Here is a 21,891-nt window from a genome sequence, read left to right as displayed (position 1 = left end):
TTCTAAACTGGCATGAGATGCCCAGATTGACTCATCTGAAACAACACCTGAACCATGTGTCCATGAGCTCCCTTCTTGTCCCCATCTAGGTGTCCTGCCTAGTAAAGAGATGGAAATAGGGACTTCCAGAGTGGGACATTTCCACCTCTCACAGGTAGCCATCCTCTGATGAAATAAACTGCAATGTTGAAATCAGTCTCTCTCCACTCTTTAGAAAAGGACTATAGGCGATTATTTTAGTTTATTGCAGTGAACATCTCCCAGGAGGAGGGAGCACAAGGGACAGAGAAATTTGTGTCTTCAGCTGGGCCTTTACTCCTAATATTGGCCAGGCTCCTGGGATGGAGGGAGCTCAGGGCAACCTGGCAGCACTGCCCAGACACAGCTGTGTGCAGGAGCAGCTCCTCTGCCAAGAGCAGCAGGGCTGCGGGCACTGCCTGCTGCTGCTGACATGAGGTGAGAGAAGGCAGAGAGAAGTGCAAGGCAGTGTGGAGTGGGAGGACAGAGGAGAGCTCATTGCGGGAGGAACCTTCGCAGATCTTTGCACAGTAAGTCTCTGGCTGTAGAGCAAGACTGCTGAGCTTCCTGGAAAGCTCTTCTGAATGCAGCCCTTCCCGTGACTGATAGGGTATTAAAGGATCATTCTGCTGGCTTCTCTTTTGCAGAGGAGGTGGAGTTGCTTAAGAGCAGGGATTTCCTGCCACACCATCACAGGGGCAGGGCATCTGGCTCCCTTCTCCCAGGGATGGCTACAGGGATGTAACGCCAGGGAATGCACCTAGGTCTGTGCAGGGCTGTAATTCAGAGCAGTGCCCCTGCGCCCCAGGGTGTTGTGTGCCCAGGGCAGTGACTCTGCCATCTGTGAGGATCAGCACTCAGCCTGCCCGGGAAACTCCCCATGGTGCTGTGGGGAGAAGCTCTCGGTGAGAGGGGGGACCCCTGGCAGGGCAGGTTCATTCTCCCATCAAGCGAGTGCTGCATGGGTCAGGGCTGCTCACAGCTCCAGCTCACCATGAGGACATTTTGAGGGTGGAGTTTTCCATAGGACTTGTCTCTGCATGGTGGGAATGGAAATGCAGCAGTCAGGTTTAAACAAGGGGCTAAGAATCTTCACCACTACACTGAAGGAGCGATAGGTTTGCAAGTGCCTTCACCACTCCTCAACCTACAGACAGCACCAACGTCACCTTGCCAGTCTCTTCGGAGATTTTCAGGTCTGCTTTTCAACACCTGCAAACAGAGAGATGCCCCTGGGCAGTCTCCTGCTGCTTGGAGGTTTCTGCAGGGCTGAGCTGAGATCACAGTGGGTGGGATGGGGTCTGTGTTGGGACAAAGGAACAGCTCCCAGAAAGGACATCTCCTAGCAGCAGAGAGATGGTCAGAGAGTGAGAGGAAACTGTCACCAGACACCTGATATGAGGCTGGGGTGCAGGAAGTTCTCTGCCAGCCCCTGCAGGGCAGATGCTTTCCCCTGAGCAAGCCCCCGCCATCCTTCCTCTCTCACCTGGCAGAGGAATGGGGAATGAGATGACTGTCCTTCAGGAGATCCCACCTTTAAGACATTTGATGCTCCATGGGGTGTGCTGCCAGGCTGTGCGCTGCCTTCCAGAAGGGCACAGCTCTTCTATAGGACATTCGTCATAGCTGAATGTCCCATGCAGAAGCCACAGAGGTGCTAAGGAAATGGAAATGCTGCTGCGGGTGGCTCTATGTGGGCAGCTGAAACAAGCACTGTGTGTGTCTTTGTCTAGCAACTGCATGCTGAGAGCTCCCTCAGTGTCCGAGCCACATCGGAGTCCTTCTGATCATCGGAGCCATGTGCTATGTCATACCCTCTCCATCACTCTTGGAACATCTGAGCTGAGAAAGGGAGGTGAGTTTGGAGATCTGTGCTTTGCAAGTGGACACCACTGTCAGCACAAGCCAGTTTCCTTTAAGGGTAACTTGTGGCTGAGATTGTCCGCTGAGACAGGTGCACAGCCAAGGCATCTGGGAATGGGACTGATGTGGAGACCAGTGTGTTGGCTCTGTCCTAGGGCACAGGGAGAGCTTTTGCCTCTCAGGCCTCACTAGTCTTCACACTGAGAGCAGGGGAGAGGTTGCATATTCCCACCATGCAGAGCAGACAAACAAGCAGACAAGCCTCCCCCCCACACCCCACAAAGTGAAGCTGTTGCTTTCGTGATCAAAATGCCTCAGAACTGGATGTGAAGATGTTAAACAGACTTTCTACATTATACCAGGACTGACCTCTCATGGCGCATGCAGCCAGCCCAAACTGGAGCTCCAGACAGGGAGCTGAATCAAGGTCCTGCTGAGGAGAAAAGCAATGTTTGTGTGTATGTGGGTGTTTGTGTCTGTGCATGTGTTGGGGCTGTCTGTGAGAAAGAGAAAGAGATTTGAACAGAAAAGTCTCTCCTGACTTGTCACTGTCTTTTCTTCCTTTAACAGTCCCACATGCCTGGAGGGAGCAAAATGTCCAACACCAGTTCCCCCAATGAGTTCCTCCTCCTGGTGTTTGGAGACACATGGGAGCTGCAGCTCTTGCACTTCTTGCTCTTCCTGGGCATCTACCTGGCTGCCCTCCTGGGCAACGGCCTCATCATCACAGCCGTAGCCTGTGACCACCACCTCCACACCCCCATGTACTTCTTCCTCCTCAACCTCTCCCTCCTTGACCTTGGCTACATCTCCACCACTGTCCCCAAATCCATGGCCAATTCCCTGTGGGACACCACAGCCATTTCCTACTCAGGATGTGCTGCCCAGGTCTTAGGTTTTGGCATTTTCATTTCATCTGAGTATTCCCTTCTCACAGTCATGGCCTATGACCGCTTTGTTGCCATCTGCAGACCCCTGCACTACGGGACCATCATGGGCAGCAGAGCTTGTGTCAAAATGGCAGCAGCTGCCTGGGCCAGTGGTTTTCTCCATGCTCTCCTGCACACTGCTAACACATTTTCAATACCACTCTGCCAAGGCAACACAGTGGAGCAGTTCTTCTGTGAAATTCCCCAGATCCTCAAGCTCTCCTGCTCAGATTCCTACCTCAGGGAAGTGGGGCTTCTTGTGATTACTGCCTGTTTAGGCTTTGGGTGTTTCGTTTTCATTGTGCTGTCCTACGTGCAGATCTTCACTGCTGTGCTGAGGATCCCCTCTGAGCAGGGCCGGCACAAAGCCTTTTCCATGTGCCTCCCGCACCTGGCCGTGGTCTCCCTGTTTATCAGTACCTCATTTTTTGCCTACCTGAAGCCCCCCTCCATCTCTTCCACAGCTGTGGATCTGGTGGTGGCTGTTCTGTACTCGGTGGTGCCTCCGGCAGTGAACCCCCTCATCTACAGCATGAGGAACAAGGAGCTCAAGGATGCCCTGAAGAAACTGATTCAATGGGTACAACGTCAGCACCAATAACTGTCCCATGTGCATCTAATTCTCATTCCCAAGGTATCTGGCATCAAAGCTATACGTTGTTCATTTCTTTCTTTCATACTTTTCTATGATGCATTTTCATAAAAAGAAAAAAGATTTGGCTTGTGCCACTTGTCCAAAGGAATCTCTCATTTGAACCTGACCCAGAGACCGTGTTGACACAGGAAGCCGGGCTTCCCCCTTCTTCAGCAGAGGTGGGGGAACCTCAGAGCCTGCTACTCTGAGCTCCCTCGGATGCCTCCAGTGCAATGAGGAGAGTTTCCCTTTGCAGTGTCTTTTTCAGCACTGACACCAAGGAAGCTCAGGGGCACAGAGTCAGGCTCAGACGAGTGCAGGCGGGGTGAGACCATTGGTCCTGTGTCTGTTAGGAGAGCTCAGCTCCCCTGGCCACAGTCTGGGTGTGATCTCGCAGCCCTCTCCTGCAAGGGTGGCAGTTGCCTGTCACAGTGGGCTGGTTCCTTCCCTCTACAGCGCTTCAATACTCAAAGTGGAGTGGGAGTGGAAGGGATGAGAATTTGGATGTAGTCTTTGGGGACAGACCCTCTGCTCCTCAGGACTGCCTGCCCAGCAGGCACTTCCTCACTGCAGCCTTTGTGTGGGGGCTACAGCTTTCTTGGAGACACAGCCACCAACAGCGGTAGCGTTTCTCTTCTCTGGGCTGTTCTCCTCGTTGTCACACCGTCCTGCCTTGATCTGGTGCAGGTATATAGCCTAAGTGTTCTTGCAATGCAGTGATGATATGGTTGTATTTCCATGTGCATGCGTCCTGTCAGTACAGGCAGGACCTGACAATGGACACTCTTGTGGCAGACCTGGCCTCCAGAATAACATTTCCTATAATAAAAGGGGAGCTCATCAGTGACATTCATGAAGTCTGGCCTTTCTTCTGAAGCTCGAGCCAAAAATACACCCAAGGGATTTGACTACAAAAGGGCCTGCTCTTCTGCTTGTGAACTCCATAGGCTCCAGGGAACAGCCTCAGAGTCACAGTGTGATTTGACACACTGACCTGGGGAAAGGCTCTCTGGGGAGCAGGGATGTCCCAGCAGAAAAGCAGGGCAGCATTCAGAGAGAGGAAATAAGGAGAAGCAGGTTTCTCTGGTCACCAGCTCGGGGCAGGCGGGTCTGTCTCTGGGGCAGCAGGAGCTGCTGGAGGGGCTGCAGGGCCAGGGCTCTGGTGCTGTGCTGGGCAGCGGGGTGGGCATGGAGGGGCTGCAGGCAGACAGGGAGGGGGATGTGCTGGGCACAAGAGCAGGGGAGACAGAGAGTGACTGGCCTCATTGTGGGGCCTCATTCCCTTTACTGGGGATCTGCTGCCCTTGTCCTTAGGCCAAGCCTGAGTTACGCTGTGGACATGCCTGTGCCTGGCCCTGCACCTCTTGTTTGCTGACCTGACCCTGTCCCTGTCCTGCTGACCTGCCTCTGTACTACAGTCAAGAAAGCCTTGGGAAGGGAAGCTGTGTACAAAAGGTGGCCATATATCCCCACAACAACCCCTGCATGACAGCCAATTGAAAGGTGTAAGGAATGCTTTGGATTTGGACCCCCTACCCTGGTATCACACGGGGTCTTAGCTGGGTGAAAAAGCAAGGGCAGCAACTTGGGTCTGGTTTTATGATGCATAGTTGGGAGAGCAGGTTTTTCTATATCACAGCTGTACTGTTTATGCACCATTTGTGACGGGGGTCCTACTACAAAGAGGATGTTTTGGGGAGCAGCAAGAGCAGGGCTGCTTCATATGGGAAGGGGAGCCAGGAGCTGAGGGTGCCAGCAAGGCAGGCAGGGCAGTGACCCACTGACAGCAAGTGCCACCCTGCAGTGCCTGGACAAGCGGAGCAGAGCAAGTTTTGGGATGGTGACTGGGGTCAGGCACAGTGCAGCAATGGCCAGACGGGACTGGAAGGTTCCATCCAGCCCTGCTTTGTGCAGGAGGCTTGATTGGAGACCTCCAGAGGTCCCTTCCCACCAAAACTCCTCTGTGACTCCATGATTTCTTGCTCCTCCTGCTTGAGTCCCATAGAAACACAGAATGGTTCCGTTTGGAAGGTACCTCTGGAGATCATCCAGTCCAACTCCCCTGCTCAAGCAGGGTCACCTGGAGCATGTTGCCTAGGACTCTATCCAGATGGCTTTTGAATATCTCTAAGGATGGAAACTCCACAACCTCTTTGGGCAACCTCTTCCAGCGCTCAGTCACCCTCACAGAAAAAAAAAAAAAAAAAAAAGAAAAAAAAAGAAAGCTTTTCCTTATGTTCAGACAGAGCTTCCTGTGTTTCAGTTTGTGCCCGTTGCCTCTTGTCCTGTTGCTGGGCACCACTGAAAAGAGTCTGGCCCCACCCTCTTTACACTCTCCCTTCAGATATTTATACACATTGATAAGATCCCCTCTCAGCCTTCCCTTCTCCAGGCTGAACAGTCCCAGCTCTCTGAGCCTTTCCTCATATGAGAGATGCCCTAGTTCCTTAATCATCTTGGTAGCCCTTCACTGGACTCACTCCAGTAGCTCCTTCTCTCTCTTACACTGGGCAGCCCAGAACTGGACAGCTCCACAGGGTTGCCCTTCTAGCAGGTATCGGGGAAACATGAGAACCGGGATCTGTGATCCAGAGACTTTCTCAGATTTTCAAAAGAAGATCACATCTACTTCCTCCCCCTGTTTGGATGGTCTGTAACAGACTCCCACCACCATGCCCCCTTATTGGTCTCTCCTCAGATCTTGGCCCACAAGCCCTCCAACAGCCTCCCATAGAAGAGCACCTTGCATCCAGGCTGCTCCTTCACAGAGGTGATAATCTCTCCCTTCTTGCCCTCCCTGCATGTCTTTCCTGAAGACCTTGTGCCTGTCCATCACAGCAGGCCAGCTATGGGAGCTGTCCCACCACGGCTCAGTTATTCCCACAACATTGCCATTCTGTGTCACACACACAGCTCTGGTTCCTCTGGATTGTATCCAGGCTGTGAGCATTTCTGTGCATAGAGATGTGGTACCGGTCCTTTTGCCCTCTTTGGTCCTTTCATCACATTTATCCCTATGGCTTGACCTAGCAGTTGCAGAAGACCACGTGACTTTCTCCAGCATCCCTCTGTGGTGCCCCTGGCCAGGACAGACAGCCTCTCTGGGAGCAGGCGTATTCTTGTCAGGGAGCAGCAAGGGTCAGCTGCTCTGCACGGGAACGTGACTTCTTACCCTGTGTCTGAAGGTAAGCCCTGGCCCTGATCCCTTGCCTTGAAGTGCTAGAGCAGGCTCTTGCCCTCACCCCCAACCAATCCCAAACCCCTCTGCCACAAATCTAGCCCATACTCAAAACCCTAAACCCAACACTGAACCAGCACCCAAAAGCTTTCCCTAATCCTGCTACCTGCAAAGCCCAGACCCTCCGCTGATGCCTGAAACCTAAGCCCTATGCTCCTCCCTCAAAGCCCCTAACCATCCAGCTGTCTGGTAAGCCTAGCTCAAAGGCATTTGGTCCCCAGGAGGCAGAGGAAGAGCATGGCCTGTGGGGTCTTGGAGTGAAAGCACGTGGAGATGAGAGGAGAGAGGAGAGGCAGGTGAGGGGGAACCGCAGGTGCAGGTGTCAGGGCTGGGCTGTAGGTGGTGAGGTTATTTGTGCTACAGGAAGCTTCCTGGTGAGGAGCAGCAGGCTGGCATGGTGAGGTGCTCAAGTGAATGGCAAGGGGCAGCCCAGGAGGGTGCAGAGGTTGGGGGAGGGCCGAGGCAGAGGCAGGTTTGAGGGACAGCGCTTGGTTGCTGGTGAAGGGGTTCTCTGTGCTCCCTCACCTGATCATGCAGGAGCTGGAGGCAGACGTGTGAGCACATGAAGAGCTCCAACAACGCTTGCATCAAGACAGGCAGAGACCTGACCGGCAGAGGAGTGACCCCGAGGAGAAGGGCGTGGAGGTTATGAGGGATGCCATATAAGCCAGTGATGCGTGCTCACCACAAACGAGGCCAGCTGCATACAGGACTGCATTAGGAAGAGCATGGCCACCCAGGCAAGGGCACTTCTTATCCCCCTTGACTCAGCACTGCTGTGGCCACATCTGGAACAGTGTGTCCCAGCGTGGGCTGCCAGTGCTGGAGGAATGGGGAGCAACTGGAGAGGGTCCAGAGGAGGTCTACCAAGATGGGACTGGGGGCCTGAAGCACATGGCCTGTATGGAGAGGCTGAGGGACCTGGGCTGCTTTAGCCTGCTGAAGGGGAGGATAAGGCCAATACAGTAGTTGCCTGTGACTGCCTGTTACAGGGTGTTTTCAGAGATGATGGGGCTTTTCTTGATAGTGGGAAGCAGCATGAGAAGGGGAAAGAGCCACAAACTGCATCTTGAGAATTTCCAACTGCTCTTCAGGTAACAAGAATGTCACTTGTAGGGTAGTGCTGTGGTGCACCAGGACACCCAGAGGCATTCCATGATCAGCCTCTGGCTTTGTGTTTCAAGCAGCAGTCAGCAAGGACAGAGGGACGTCAGTAAAGGTGGGGAGATCCTGCAGTGAAAGCAAAGTGGGGAAGAATTTTGGGTGTCTACAGGCTGCAGGGAAACAGGTGCAGCTTTGGAACAACTTAGGACAGCCTGTGGTGGAGATGACCAAGGGCAATGCCAAGGCTGAAAGCCTCCAGAAGAACTGAGGTCTTTGTCCCCTTTGCTATGGCTAGTGTTTCTGCCACAGAGGCCTATGAGAAGATGACATTTCCTTACAGCACTGTGGCCTTGCTGACTCCTCACCTCCACGGAGCCCAGGAGGTGCTGTACCGCTGTTCTGCACCAGGCATTGCACACACCCCCACACCCTGACACTGCCCCCAGGAAGAGTCCTTAGCAAAGTGTGAGACAAAGGATGACCCCACCCCGGGGCTGGCTTTGGGGCTTGGCCATTCTGCTTGTACAATACATCAAGGTTGACCTGGCATCACAGCCACCTGCACATTGCCTTTGCCTACCTGCAATCAGGGCCTCCAGCTTTCTCCTTTAATCAGCCCCTGGGGGGGATTTCTTGTTAATGGCCATCAGTGGGACCCATTAACGCTCCAAGAAACTTGGAAACCTGGCTTCTGACTTCAACTTCTTGAGAGGTTTGTTCAGTCTCCTCTCAGCATTGGAGATTCATGCACCAAATACACCATGGGGCTCATTAAACTGCAAAAACCCTAAGGACCAATGCCTCTTTCCATAATTTTCTTCAGCTCTTCAATTCTTGTGTGGCTAATTGGAGAGGTTTCAGGAGTCTATTTACAAGCGGAAAATTTCAATGAGCATCAAAATAATAATTAAAAAAACGATTTCTGCTTTTAAAGTTTTCCTTATTTTCAGCTTACAAACTAGAGTGATATCTGCATTCTCCAACCGATATTGATCCGCGGTGTCTCCTAATGATGTCTGGACATGTAGGAAAAGCAGCATCCTTGAGGTCAGACATCCATGGGAAATACTCCTCTCCACCTCCCCAGTCCTGCCAGTTCTCTCATCAGCCACTGGGGACTTAGAGCACTCTTGGTAAAACCTAACCCTTTTCCACTCAAGGCTGTAGCAGAAGGTTACTGCTCATGTGCATCAGTTTCCGCCTGCTTTCCCTACCGAACTAACTACAAACAGACACAGAAGGATTTGTCTTAATTGTGATCAAAGAAAAATGAACATGATCCAGTGTCATAAGAAATAAAACACACTCCTCAACTGCATGTCAAGTCCAAGTTGCCTCCAGGGAGGTCCACAGTCTACAAGGAATAACCTTCCTTGAAATGTTCTTCACAAATAGATAGGAAAGGCTGGTTGAAGAGACAATTAGACTCCTGAAAGATGAGGCAAGCTTTAGACTCCCAGATGCTTAAAGCAGCAACTGGAGAGTTGAGAAGTATCTGAATGATAAAGAGCAAGGGGAGGAGGAAGACTGGGAAACTATGGAAAGTGCATATGCCCAGATCATCTGATGCCAAGCTGACTTTAGAAATGACCAATATAATCAGGGCATGTAGAAATATGTGAAAGATTAGTGAGGTTAAAGCCACAGCACAAGAGAGAGAGTAGTGGTAACACAAGTTAAGGGGCAGATTAACATTTCCTCTCCTGAGATTCACACCCTTCCTCAAAATTTCCATTACGTCCTCATGGGAAAACAGAGATGTTTAATTAGAATTATTCACTCCTTTCAGCTGGTGAAAATGTTCTCTTTTTTTTTTTTTTTTTTTAATGTTGAGAACAGTTCTTCATCTTTCCAGGCAGAGCTCAGGTGTCCAACCACAAGCACCCAGTGGCACTTGGAGAGGCCCCGGTGTCTCTGAGGCACCTGCCTGGGCCTGGCAGCTCTCGTAGGGGACCTGCGGGAGACCAGAGCCCCTGGGAGCTGCAGAGGGAGGCTGGGCAGAGGGCACCAGGGCACCTGAAGTGGCCTCAGACATCCATGACCCTATGACTGCATCACACCTCAGTTCTGAAAATCACTTTCCTTTTCAGAAAAAAAGATAATGCATAATCACCCCCAGAAGACTAGTATACTGAAACAGAACAAATCAAGGAAGACAATAAGGACACACACAAAAAAAGAAAAGCTGGAAAGTATAACAATGTATCTATTTGCTTTAGATCTTTGTCTTAATTTCTTTCTTGTTTCATTTTTAATGTCATTTTCTAAGCATTTCTGCTATAATCAGGCCTGCACCATTAAACAAGATATTTTTGTGTCTCACATCGAGCCCAGTGCTCAGAAAACCACCCCCTGCCCATGGCTGTCTGTGCCACCCCTCACTCTTTGCACAGACCATGTCTCACTCTGAGGTGTCGGGCTTGCTGAACTGATGAGGAAAGCAGGGGGACCAGCTTCGTCTATTTTTGGATGGCCAAATTTGCACGAATCTCAACATATCTGTGTTACTGTGACCTTTTAACGGAGTCCTTAAAACATCTAGCCACACGCCCTTTACATTCCCTGCACAGTCAGTGAAGTGCGACTACAGTTTAGGGGACAAGAGGGAGGAGGCTGATCTCACCCCATGCCAGACCCTGTCTGTGGCATATGACGACATGGACCACAACAGAATGGTGCAAGAAAGCCTTTATTGAAATCACAATGGCTGGTTATATAGACATCAGGCTCAGCCACTCCTCCAAGTATCTTCTAGGCATTGTGGCATCTTGTGATAGGTAGGAAGACATCTTCTGATGCCTGGCAGGCGGGCAGGACAGTCCAGCAGGACAGGCCCTCCGCAGCTGCTGACACAGGCAGGAAGGCACATAATCACTGGCGACTCACGTGCACACATTCTGGCCACAAATCATAGTTACCAGATCACTACTTTCTGCCTTAGAGATTCTCTGCTGTCTTACACAGCATCATTCAATCTTGGTCCCCAACAATCGCTGTCCCTAGGCAGGCTGTTTCTTTCCTTATCTCTACTGTTGCGGTTTCTGCTGACGGATGTGTCTTCATTCCTCGGGTCCCACCGTTGTCTCTCAAGGTCCTGAGGAGGACGTGGTAATTCCAGACTACAGCAATTAACACTGCCCCAGCAGTGAGAGGAGGCTTTGTTTCTCAAGGTCCTGATGAGGAGGAGATAGTCCAGACCCCCCTAATTAACACTATTCCGGCAGTGAGAGGCGGCTTTGCTTCCCAGGGTCCTGGTGCCCAAGCAGGCCTCCAGCTGAGCCTTGGCTTGCCTAACTCCATCCCTTCCAACACAGGCAATGTCCTTGTCTTCTTCCTGGGTAGCCCATTGCCCTTCCAACCTTCTGTGCACTTCCTTCTGCCTTTTCAAGTCCTAAATCGCAAAGTCCCTCTTCATCCTTGCCAGCCTTGGACCAGGCCCTGCTGGACTTTCCTGCAGACTTTCCTGTGTTCCTGTGCTTTGAGGACATTGTCCCTGAAGATCCAAGGGGGCTCCATGGCTCCTCTGCCCTCGCGGGCAGTCACCCCTGGAATCCTGACAAGGATCATCCTGAACAAGATGAAATCCTCTCTGCTGCAGTCCAGGGCAGTGATTCTGTTATTCCTCTTACCTCTCCACCATCTCACGGTCACTGCAGTGACAGCCAACCTCCACATTCACATCCCCATCCAGGCTGACCTTCAGGGAAGAAAGAAAGAAAGGAGAAGATGGCACCATCTACTTAGAGGTGCAACTACAGAGCTAGAGAACTCACACTGCAGAAAAGCCTGCATTTCTTCCCCCACCACTGAGGGGATTCAGGGCTTTTATGTGGTTAAAGGTGGATGCAAACAATTTCAGGGGTAATGCAGATACGCCTGTGGCAGTGCCTCCCAGGCTGCCTTACAGTCAACGGGGAGGAGGAGGTGTTCACCTGCCTTCTTTTAGATGGTCACATAAAGCACAAATGACTCCTGTCCCATTGCTCTGTGCTTGAAATGGGGCCTGAGGTCACAGGCTTTTAGGATAATTCAGGTTGAAGGGGCCACAGGAGGCCTGTAGTGCCAACAGCTGCTCACAGCAGGGTCATATATAGGGTCAGAAACCAAAAAAGGCTCCTGCCAAAGGATTTTGGGGTGATACAGCAGGAGAAGGCAGGAGAAGGTTGACGAGGCAGTATAAGTCCCCTGGACAAAAGGGTTTCCTTTTCTGCCTTTCTCCAGAGAATTAAATCCTCAGCTTTCCAGAGAGAACCACCTGGGACACTAGCTTTGCCACTAACATGGAGCTGGAGAAGCTCCTGAGCCCCTTACAGACAGAGGCTGGTCCAAAGGCCACCACCCCAATGGCACCAGACCCCCAGGCATGCCTGCCTTGCTGCTGGGCACCCTCCAGCCCCAGGCAGGAGGTCTGCAGGGAACAGCGTGGGGTCTGCAGCCTGCAGCCTTGGCCACCCAGCAGGTGTGGTGGGACCCCGCTCCTCTAGGTCAGACTGGGCTCTCCTACATTTCCCTAGTCTGAAGACTGTGTTCCCCCCAGCTGGGAATACAGCCAGTCAGGGAGGGTCAATATGGGAAACACAATCTCTGTTCCAAGGTGTGAAGAGAGAGGGGAGGGCAGAGGGGGATCTGCTCCTGCCCTGGGCAGTGATTCCCTCCCTGCAGCCAGTACAGCCCTGCTGATGCCCTGTAACCCGTGGGCCCAGGAGGTGGGACTCCCATCTGCCCTGGCTCTAAAGATTTCTCAGCCCTCAAGACCCAGCATGCAAAGCACCGCTCTGGGGACACCCCAGCAGTCGAAGGGGCTGAATGCCTGGCGTGTTCCTGAGAACTCTTCTGCAGTCTCCCTGCACTGGTTTCACTCCTGTTGCCCATGGAGCAGAGACTCCTTTTGAGGATGAACTCACTCCCTGTGTGACTCTGAGCACAGGGTTGACCAGGCAGTACAAATGTAGCAAGGCCTCAAATGGACAACAGTGTCCCCTGCCCAGGACTCTACTTTCCAGCCCCTTCCTCCTGGAGGCTTTGGGTTGGGAGGGACTGCTGGAGGTCTCCAGGACCACAGTCTGCTCTGAGATGGTCTAACTTTACAGTCAGATCAGGTTGGTAAGTGCTTTCTCTAGGAGAATTTTTACAAATCTCTGGGCCCCTGTCCCAGTGCTGCTCAGCTATCATGGTTATTTCTTATTTTTTTGTTAAACTCTTTTGAAATTTGCTTTACTGAATCTTCTTGTTAACTCTTGTCCTTTGCTCCCCTTGGCCCCAGCCAGACCATCCCATCTACTTTGACCAAGGACAATCACAGCTTTCCCCTCCAAGTACAGCCTTACTGGGTTCTCTGGGCCCTGTGCAGGTGGGCCGTGGTGGCCAGCTCCAAGCAGAGCTATGTGGTGCAGGTCCCTATGTGGTCTCAGAGGAGAGGGTATGGAGACATGACGTGACCCAGGGCAGAGCCTGTGAGTTGACACCAGGGAGGAGCTAGGACCAGCAGGAGTGAGAAGAGAAGACCTCCAGCAGCTGCTCTCCACACCAGGGCAGGGAGTGACACACTCGGCGGTGCTCCTGAGAGAGGATGGTGGCACAGGACGGGGGGCACCGTGAGCTGCGGTGCTTGGCACTGACCACCTGTGCTGGGTCTGGGAGTACTGGTGGACAGTGCTGGCGGCTGCAGCCCCTGAGAGACCCCCAACCCTGCTAGCAGCAGCGAGTCCCCTCCATGACCGTTAGGGGTGTCCTGGAGTGTTGTGGCTCCAATCTGCGCCTCATCCCTGCACTGGCCCAGCCCTGCTGCCCTGCATGTGGCCCCACGGCCCCACTGTCCCACTGTGCAGGCACTGCACAGGACCAAGTGCATTCAGGAGTAGGGAAACATCTCCCCAGCATGGTCCCCACGACAGCCCTCGGTGCCCTGGCCACCATGGCCCTCCTGCCCAGCAGCCTCCCACCAATCCCCAGCCCTTGCCCAGCCCTGATCCTGTCCCCCTGGGCTTAGTAGAAGGCCATGCTCTGGGGACTGCTGGGGTCTGGGCCCAGGGAGAGAGGCCAGGCGAGGCAGCCATTCCCCCCCATACAGGTGCTGAGCCCAGCAGGCAGATGGAGCTGCTCACATTCAAAGATCACCCCTCAGCAGGTCCACAGGGAATGGCCAGTGCTGGAAATGGCTGGTACCAGGGACTGGGTGTGTGAGGAGTTTCTGGGGACACCTTCTCCTCTCTGTTCATGCAACAACAAGCTGGACTGGATCTTTGTTCTGACAGACCCTGCCTGAGGGCTCCCATGGGAGAAGGATGGTCTACAGGCTGAGTAGATGGCCCCAGGGCCTCCTCTGCATGCTCCCTGCCAGCCCTGCAGAGGATCCATGAGAGGGCTGGTCCTCCCAGGCTCACAGCTAGATGCCCAGTCCTCCAGATGGGCATGGAGCCTTGTCTGGGGGTGACTTTGGGGATGGGGACCAGCATGCAGGGTGAGGGAGATTGTCTCAAGGACATGTGCTGGGGACAGGGCCTGAGGGACAGCAGCAAACTGATGTGGCTCCTGGGTCCTGCTTTCTTCAGCACAAGCTCTGGCAGAGTCCCAGCCTTCCTTTTGGTGCCTCCCGTCAGGAAGGATGATGGCACGATGAGCTGGGAGGGTGGGGAGAATTAATCCTTCTCCAGCCACTTCCCAGGCCATGCGGAGAGCTAGGACAGAGTTTCTGGCTCTGCACTGGGAGCTCGCTTTAGTGTACCCACACTCTGAACATTGTCTTGAGTTGAAGGTTGGCATTCTTCTCTCCAAGACACTTTCAAGCCCAGTTCCACTTCCTTCTCATCTCTCCCTACTCCTCCTCTGATCTCGCTGGCCTTTCCCACACCCCTCCCCTGTATTCCCTTCATGACCCTGAGCTAACAGTGGTGCTCTGCAAAGCAAGTGGACTATGAGGCCACGGGGCCACGGGGTGACTCTGCACTGGCCGTGCTGATCAGGGTGGGAATCAGACCTGACCAAATGGGGATCACGGCTTCTAATCCCCTCCAGGGGACTGCAGATGTGGCAAGTATTCGGAGGGACTATGGAGCATTTCCAAGGGTGCTAGGTGTGTCCAGGGGCACCTCTAGATCCTGGCCCTGGTATTTCACAGAGGGTGACATGACTCACTCTCCAGTCTCCCTTCCCCATGACAACTGGGTCCCTACTGCCTCTCCTGGGATTGCAGAGGCCTCCTTTGTCCATGGAAACCTGTGTGTAGCACTTTACCTTTGGGTGACTCAGTGTTGCAGGATCTCTCCCTTTGTGAGGATCCCCTCATTGCCCACCCCAGGCACACACTGTCCCAGGAGATCCCCTGTGCTCTCCTGGCACCTCCAGATTCCCCTCCAGAAGGACAGGCATCAGACATTGAGCTTTAACATGTGACACAGGTCTGGGTATGCAAATGCATGACCATTCATCCCTCCGCTGTCACTGGACACTGATGGGTGAGTCCTAAATCCAGCCCTTGGTCTCTAAGAGATCATTGCATGATTATGAGCTTTTTGCTCCTGAACCCATCGAGAAACTCACCAGCAGCAGCTCCTTTGGTCATGATGTCCTTGGGCCTATTCTTGACAGCAGCTTTGGAAGAAGAGCCAGCCTTCAAGCACTGCACTGAGAAGAACCTACTTTATTACCGAGCTACTATGAGGGAGTCAGCTCTGACCCAGTGTTGGACACAATTTTATATGGGCGCCAGGTGAGACAGCAGTCCCAGTAAAGGTGGAATGAATCCAAACATTTGTGCAGCAACATGATTAGAATTACTACTAATAATAATAAAAATAGAAATAATAAAAATAAAGTGAATAAACAATGCTCAGTCCTAGTATGGGATACACTGACAGTCATTTGTGGAGAGCTTTGGCAATGCCACCACTGCTGAAAAATGTGCATGAAATCACTTTCCTCAGGGCATCCTTCAGATCCTTATTCCTCAAACTGTAGATGAGGGGGTTCGCTGCTGGAGGCACCACCGCATACAGAACAGTCACCACCAGATCCAGAGCTGGGGAGGAGAGGGAGGGGGGCTTCAGGTAGGCAAAAAATGAGGTGCTGACAAACAGGGAGACCACGGCCAGGTGCGGGAGGCACATGGAAAAGGCTTTGTGCCGGCCCTGCTCAGAGGGGATCCTCAGCACAGCAGTGAAGATCTGCACGTAGGACACCACAATGAAAATGAAACACCCAAAGACTGAACAGCCAATAACCACAAGAAGCCCAAGTTCCCTGAGGTAGGAGTCTGAGCAGGAGAGCTTGAGGATCTGGGGGATTTCACAGAAGAACTGGTCCACTGTGTTGCCTTGGCAGAGTGGTATTGAAAATGTGTTAGCAGTGTGCAGGAGACCACTGAGAAAACCACTGGCCCAGGCAGCTGCTGCCATTTGGACACAAGCTCTGCTGTCCATGATGGTCCCATAGTGCAGGGGTCTGCAGATGGCAACGTAGCGGTCATAGGCCATGACTGTAAGGAGAGAATACTCTCCTCCAAACAAGAAGAAAATGAGGAAGACCTGGGCAGCACATCCTGAGTAGGAAATGGCCCTGGTGTTGTTCAGGGAATTGGCCATGGATTTGGGGACAGTGGTGGAGATGGAGCCAAGGTCGAGGAGGGAGAGGTTGAGGAGGAAGAAGTACATGGGGGTGTGGAGGTGGTGGTCGCAGGCTACGGCTGTGATGATGAGGCCATTGCCCAGGAGGGCAGCCAGGTAGATGCCCAGGAAGAGGGAGAAGTGCAAGAGCTGCAGCTCCCGTCTGTCTGCAAATGCCAGGAGGAGGAACTTGTGGAGGGAGCTGCTGTTGGACATTTTGCTCTCTCCAGGCATGGGAGACTGTCCAAAGAAGAAAAGACATTCAGACGTTAGGAGAGAGTTTTCAAGCAAAAAAAAAAAAAAAAAAAAAAACAATTAATGCAGTTCTCATACAACCCCCCCGCCACACACACACATTGCCTCTCTCTACTGAGAGGATCTTTGTGCAGCTGCCTTGCTTCAGCTCCACTTTGCATTGCCTGAATATGCTGCTGTGAGGGGAAGAGACCTCTACCCATGGGCTCCAGAGGAGTCAGTCCTGCTGTACAGCAGTGGGAACTGGGGAATGGGGGTGACTAGCTCTGACATTCACCATTTCTATCAGCTGAAATCCACCCATCATGTAGAAGGGCTTTCCAGCATCTTCACTCCCCATTCTGAAGTATGATGTATGAGGAACAGCGTTTCTGGGATTTCTTATTTATTTCCTTTGAAATGTCATTGTCACCCTTGGGGAGTGCTCCTCAAAGGTAGAAATCCTTGGCATTTCTACTGTGAGTCCTGAGAAAAACGGATTCACTGTCCCTTGTTGCAGCATGAGGATAGCTAGTCTGTCTATTAGTCTTGTACCCAGCTGTCCTGTGCTCCCACCTCATTGAGCTGGTGGACGATCGCACACATATGTTGCCCTGGAAGGAAACCAGCCCCTGCTGAGAGGAGAGGAGTCCAGTTTCAAAGTGCAGATCTCCAACCTTCTCACCCTGTCTCAGGGCACCAGAGGGAGGTCTTCACACTCCCCTTCTAGCCAAGGACACACTGGGCTCTTTTCAGATGCCCATATACAGCCTCCCACCATCATCTCCATACTTTCTGCATCTCCGTACTGTCTTCACAGTCTCTCAGACATCACAGAGGTGCTATGAGACAGCAGTGCCTTTCTGGAGGGCAGCTCGCAGCCTGGCAGGACACCACAGGGAAACAGTCAAAGGACCATCAGGACTGAAGATGGGCTCTCCTTAAGGGACAGTCAGCTCATTTCCCAACCCCACAGACTGCATTTCCTGGAGCTGCACAGCTTAGAAGGGCACTGCTGACCCTCACTTCCATGCAGACCCCTCTGTTGCCCAACTCGCAGTGGTGGTGTCTGAACTGCAGCTGAAAACCCATCCACCCTGGACAGCCTGAGAGAAGAACAGGAGCAGCATGGACAGGAGAGGGAAGAAGGAGCAACACCATGATCCTGCTGCCAAGGGAGGCAAGGAGAGAGACAGAGGGACACTTGGGAAAGCCTTCGCCTTATCCTGTGGGGCATGCCACCTGGCAGATGGCGACATTGCAGGGCAGTCGCTCTCAGCCCCTTTGCTGGGCAGCACTAAAAGGGACCGTGGCAGGAGAGAGGCCTCTCTCTTCTGCTGGAGGTCTGGCTACAGAGGAGGCAGCTGAAGGCCTGGGCTCCATGGCTGTCAGGGCAGAGGCTCTGCTGGGTGCAAGCAGAGACGTGGGGGGCTTGCTCAGTGCAGTGTGTTGGCATTGGAGGGACTGATCATGACTTGCCCAAATCCATCCTCCCATGATGATTCTGTTAGCAGTTCCCTCTCCTTCCTTGCCTGGCTCTGCTGCCTGGAGCAGTCCCTGCTGGGACCTTTCTCTGTCCCAACATCATTTCCCTGGCAGTGCTCACAGACCGCATCACACCTTTTGTGTGCTCAGATCTGCCTGACAGAAACCTCCTGGGACAGTGCACTGTCCAGAGGCGTCTCTGTGCCTGCAGTTCATAAGGAGCAGGTGACATAAACCCCAGGGAGACCACACAGGTGATGCCAATGCTGTCTGTAGGTGGAGGTGGGGTTGAAGGGGTTGGCTGAGCTTTCTCCCAGACCTCCTGATCTCTGAGAGGGAAGGTTTGTGAATCCCAGTTCCTTGCTAAAAAAGAAAACTCTCTTTTTTTCTCTCTGCTAAAATTAGGGAGCAAACTGAGAGCACAGACACCAGAAGGAAAGCTCCTTCCCTTGGAAGTAGCCCTTCCCTTGATCTTCCTCTTAAAAGGACCCTTTGGACATGTTGCGTGCATGAGCTAGAGCTGTGAGCAGCCTTGACCCATGCAGCACCCTCTTGATGGGAGAAAGAACCTGCCTGTCTGGGGTCAATCCTCCCACTCAGAACTTCTCCCTGCAGCGCCGTGGGGAGCTCCCCAGGCAGGCTGAGTGCTGACCCTTGCAGGCTGCAGAGTCACTGCCCTGGGCACACAGCACCCTGGGGCACAGGGATGCTGCTCTGAATCACTGCCCTGCGCAGACCTGGGTGCCCACCCTAGCAGAACACCGCTGCAGTATCTCTGGAAGAAGGTAGCAGGATGCCCTGTCCAGTAGCAGGATGCCCTGTCCCTCTGAGAGTGAGGCAGGGAATCCTGCTCTGAAGCATCTCCTCCTCCTGCTATGCCCTGGATAATCCAGGAGAGAAAGCATTAAAATGCCTGTCACCCCATGTTACGGGCTGGGTTCAGAAGACCCCTCCAGGAACCTCAGTAGTATCACCCTGCATCCAGAGACTTACCATGCAAAGGGCTGTGAAGATTCCTCCCACAAGGAGCTCTCCTCTGTCCTCCCACTCCACACTGCCTTGCACTTCTCTCTGCCTTCTCTCAGCTCATGTCAGCAGCAGCAGGCAGTGCCCGCAGCCCTGCTGCTCTTGGCAGAGGAGCTGCTCCTGCACACAGCTGTGTCTGGGCAGTGCTGCCAGGTTGCCATGAGCTCCCTCTGTCCCCAGGAGCCTGGCCCCACTCAGGAGCAGGGGCCCAGACGAAGGCGTGAATTTCTCTGTCCCTTGTGCTCCCTCCTCCTGGGAAATGTTCACTGCAATAAACTAAAATAGTCACCAATGGTCCCTCTCTACACACTGAAGGAAGACTGATTGCAGCCTTGCAATTTGTCTCATCAGAGGATGGTTATTTGCAAGAGGTGGAACTGTCCCACTCTGGCAGCTCCTCTTCCCATCTCTTCACTAGGCAGGACACCTAGACAGGGACAAGAAGGGATTCATTGATGCCATGGTTCAGGTATTGATTCGGATGAGTCAATCTGGGCATCTCATGATGGTTTAGAAGGCCCTGGGCTGGAGTGGGATTCAGATCCTTCCCATTATATCTACAAACACACAGGAGCTGAGATTCCCCTTGCCGAAGCTGAAGTGTGCACAACAGATCTGCCCATGAGCTCCTTGTCTAAGCTCCCAGTGGAGTCACTGGAGATGGAGAGTGGGAGTCAGTTGCCCACACACAAACACCTGGAGACATGTGAAGAGACTGAGATGGTTCAAGGCATGTGCCAGTGTCTGCTTGCTCTGTTGGAGTGACTGTGACACTCATCCTTTTGGAGCCTCAGGTGGGGGCCAGATGGGGAATTTCCTGGGCCATCTCAAAGGGCACTAGATGCCCACTACTGTGAATCAGCTCAGGCAGCAAACTCCTCTCCTGCCACTCCTGCACAGCCCAGCTCTGTTTCTCCCTGGCCTTGGGCACTGCAGGGTTTGCTCTCTTAGTGAGAACCTCCTTTCACCATCACATTGCCACCTGCTATCTATGCCAGCACGTCTCTGCTCCGAAGTGGGGCCATTGCACGCACAGTGTCTTTGGCTCTTGGTAACAGGTTTCACCATGACCAGTCTGCACTCTTTGCCACAGCTGAGGCTCTGTAGCCCAAATGTATGCAAATGCCTGCAGCCTGGGGTACACACAGGAACAGCTGGAAGTGCACAACCTGTCAGAGGTCTGAAACATCATTGGAATGACTGAGACATGGTGGGATCCCTCACAGGATTGGAGGGTGATGCTTGTAGGGTACAATCTCTTCAGGAGAGACTGTCAGGCAAGATGAGCAGGGGGGATGTCTGTTGTGTGAAGGGGCAGCTCGGGTGTGTGGAGCTTTTGCATTAGATGGACAAGGGTTGGGTGAGAGCTTGTGGGTGAGCATCACAGTAAGGGTGACATCATGATGGGAGCTACAGACCACCTCAGAAGGGTCAGGAGGTGGATGCAGTCTCCTATAGGCAAAGTGAGAAAGTCTGTCAATAACAAGCCCGGGTTCTGGTGGGGGGGATTTTAACCCCCCTGACATGAACTGGAAGGGCCAACAGCAGAGTGCAAGCAGGCCAGGAGGTTTCTGGAGGGCATCAAGGACAACTTCTTCACACAGCTGCCAGATGGGCCAATAAAGGTGAGGCTTTTCTCTCAGGAAACCCAGCAGGTCTTTAAGGACAGACCTTCCAGGCACAAGGATGGGCCATCCCAATACTCGCTAAAACTAGCAGACACCTCAGGGGACCAACTTAGCTAAACAGGGACCTCCCACCTGAGCTCCAGGGTAATAGGGCAGCATACAGCAGGGGGAAGAAGGGAGAGGCAAAGGAGGAATTTAGAAATATTGTCCCGTGTCATAGACATGGTGTTAGGGAAGAAAAAGCTCCCCTAGCAATGACACTTGCAGGGGATGTCAAGGGCATGGAGGTGAGCTGCTATTGCTCCAGTAAGAATGAAAGAACAAGAAGGAAAATGTGGCCTCACTGCTAGATGGGACAGGGAATCTTGTAGCAGCAGATGCAGATAGGTGTGAGGGACTCAAGCCCTTGTTAGCTTCTGTTTCCACAGGCAAGGTTTCCTGGGCTGTTGTGCCTTGAGTCAGGACTCCGGAGGAGAAAAACAGCCAATGGTGGATGAGGTTAGTGAGGGATTCCTTGTGAGAACTCAAACTACACCAGTCAGTGGGGTCAGATGGGCTGCATACGATGATGCTGTGAGAGCTGACTGCTGCCACTGCAAGGCCACTCACCACCATCTTTGCAAGGTTGTGGAGATGGGGTGAAGTCCCAATGACTGGAGAAAGGCAAATGTTGCATCCATCTTCAAAAACAGCCACAAGGACAACCTGGGGAGCTGCAGGCAGTGCAGCCTCACTTTGGTGAGGAGTGAGTTATGAAATGAATTCTCTCAGATCACATTTCTGGGCACATGAAGGAGAAGAAGGTGCCTGGGAACACGTAGCATGGATTTACCCAGGGAAGATTGTGCCACACCAACCTGATTGCCTGCTATGAATAAATAACTGCATTTGTGGATGGAGAAGAGTAAATGTCTTTTTGCTAGACTTCAGCAAGGTGTTTGACACTGTCTCCCTCAATATTCTTGCATGCACGTTAGAACATTACAGTCTAGAAGAGTAGACACCCAGATGGGTAAAAAGCTGCTTGGATGGTCAGAGGGCAGTGGTGAATGGGTAGCACTCTTCTCGGAGGCCAGGGAGAAGTGCAGCACCATTGATCTCTCCCCAGGAACTTGTCTCGTTTATCATCTGT

General features: G+C 52.8%; 2 protein-coding genes across 2 annotated transcripts; one reads left to right on the top strand and one right to left on the bottom strand.

The window, feature by feature from the left end:
- The first annotated feature begins 2,820 nt into the window (after positions 1–2,820).
- LOC135326380 (olfactory receptor 14J1-like) lies at positions 2,821–3,411 on the top strand. The gene has a single exon (XM_064504263.1). It carries the CDS (start codon positions 2,821–2,823, stop codon positions 3,409–3,411), a length of 591 nt encoding a protein of 196 aa, XP_064360333.1.
- Positions 3,412–15,642: 12,231 nt separating this feature from the next.
- Positions 15,643–16,602, bottom strand: LOC135326379 (olfactory receptor 14A16-like). The gene has a single exon (XM_064504262.1). It carries the CDS (start codon positions 16,600–16,602, stop codon positions 15,643–15,645), a length of 960 nt encoding a protein of 319 aa, XP_064360332.1.
- Between the last annotated feature and the right edge of the window lie 5,289 nt (positions 16,603–21,891).

This window comes from Dromaius novaehollandiae, unplaced genomic scaffold (genome assembly GCF_036370855.1).
Source record: "Dromaius novaehollandiae isolate bDroNov1 unplaced genomic scaffold, bDroNov1.hap1 HAP1_SCAFFOLD_27, whole genome shotgun sequence".
Lineage (NCBI taxonomy): Eukaryota > Metazoa > Chordata > Aves > Casuariiformes > Dromaiidae > Dromaius > Dromaius novaehollandiae.
Note: the sequence above shows the minus strand (reverse complement) of the source record. Positions and strands in the feature narration are given on the sequence as shown.

Bases quoted from the DNA above. Each gene is read 5' to 3' on its own strand.
- LOC135326380 (XM_064504263.1), top strand. From the start codon at position 2,821: ATGGCCTATGACCGCTTTGTTGCCATCTGCAGACCCCTGCACTACGGG.
- LOC135326379 (XM_064504262.1), bottom strand. From the start codon at position 16,602: ATGTCCAACAGCAGCTCCCTCCACAAGTTCCTCCTCCTGGCATTTGCA.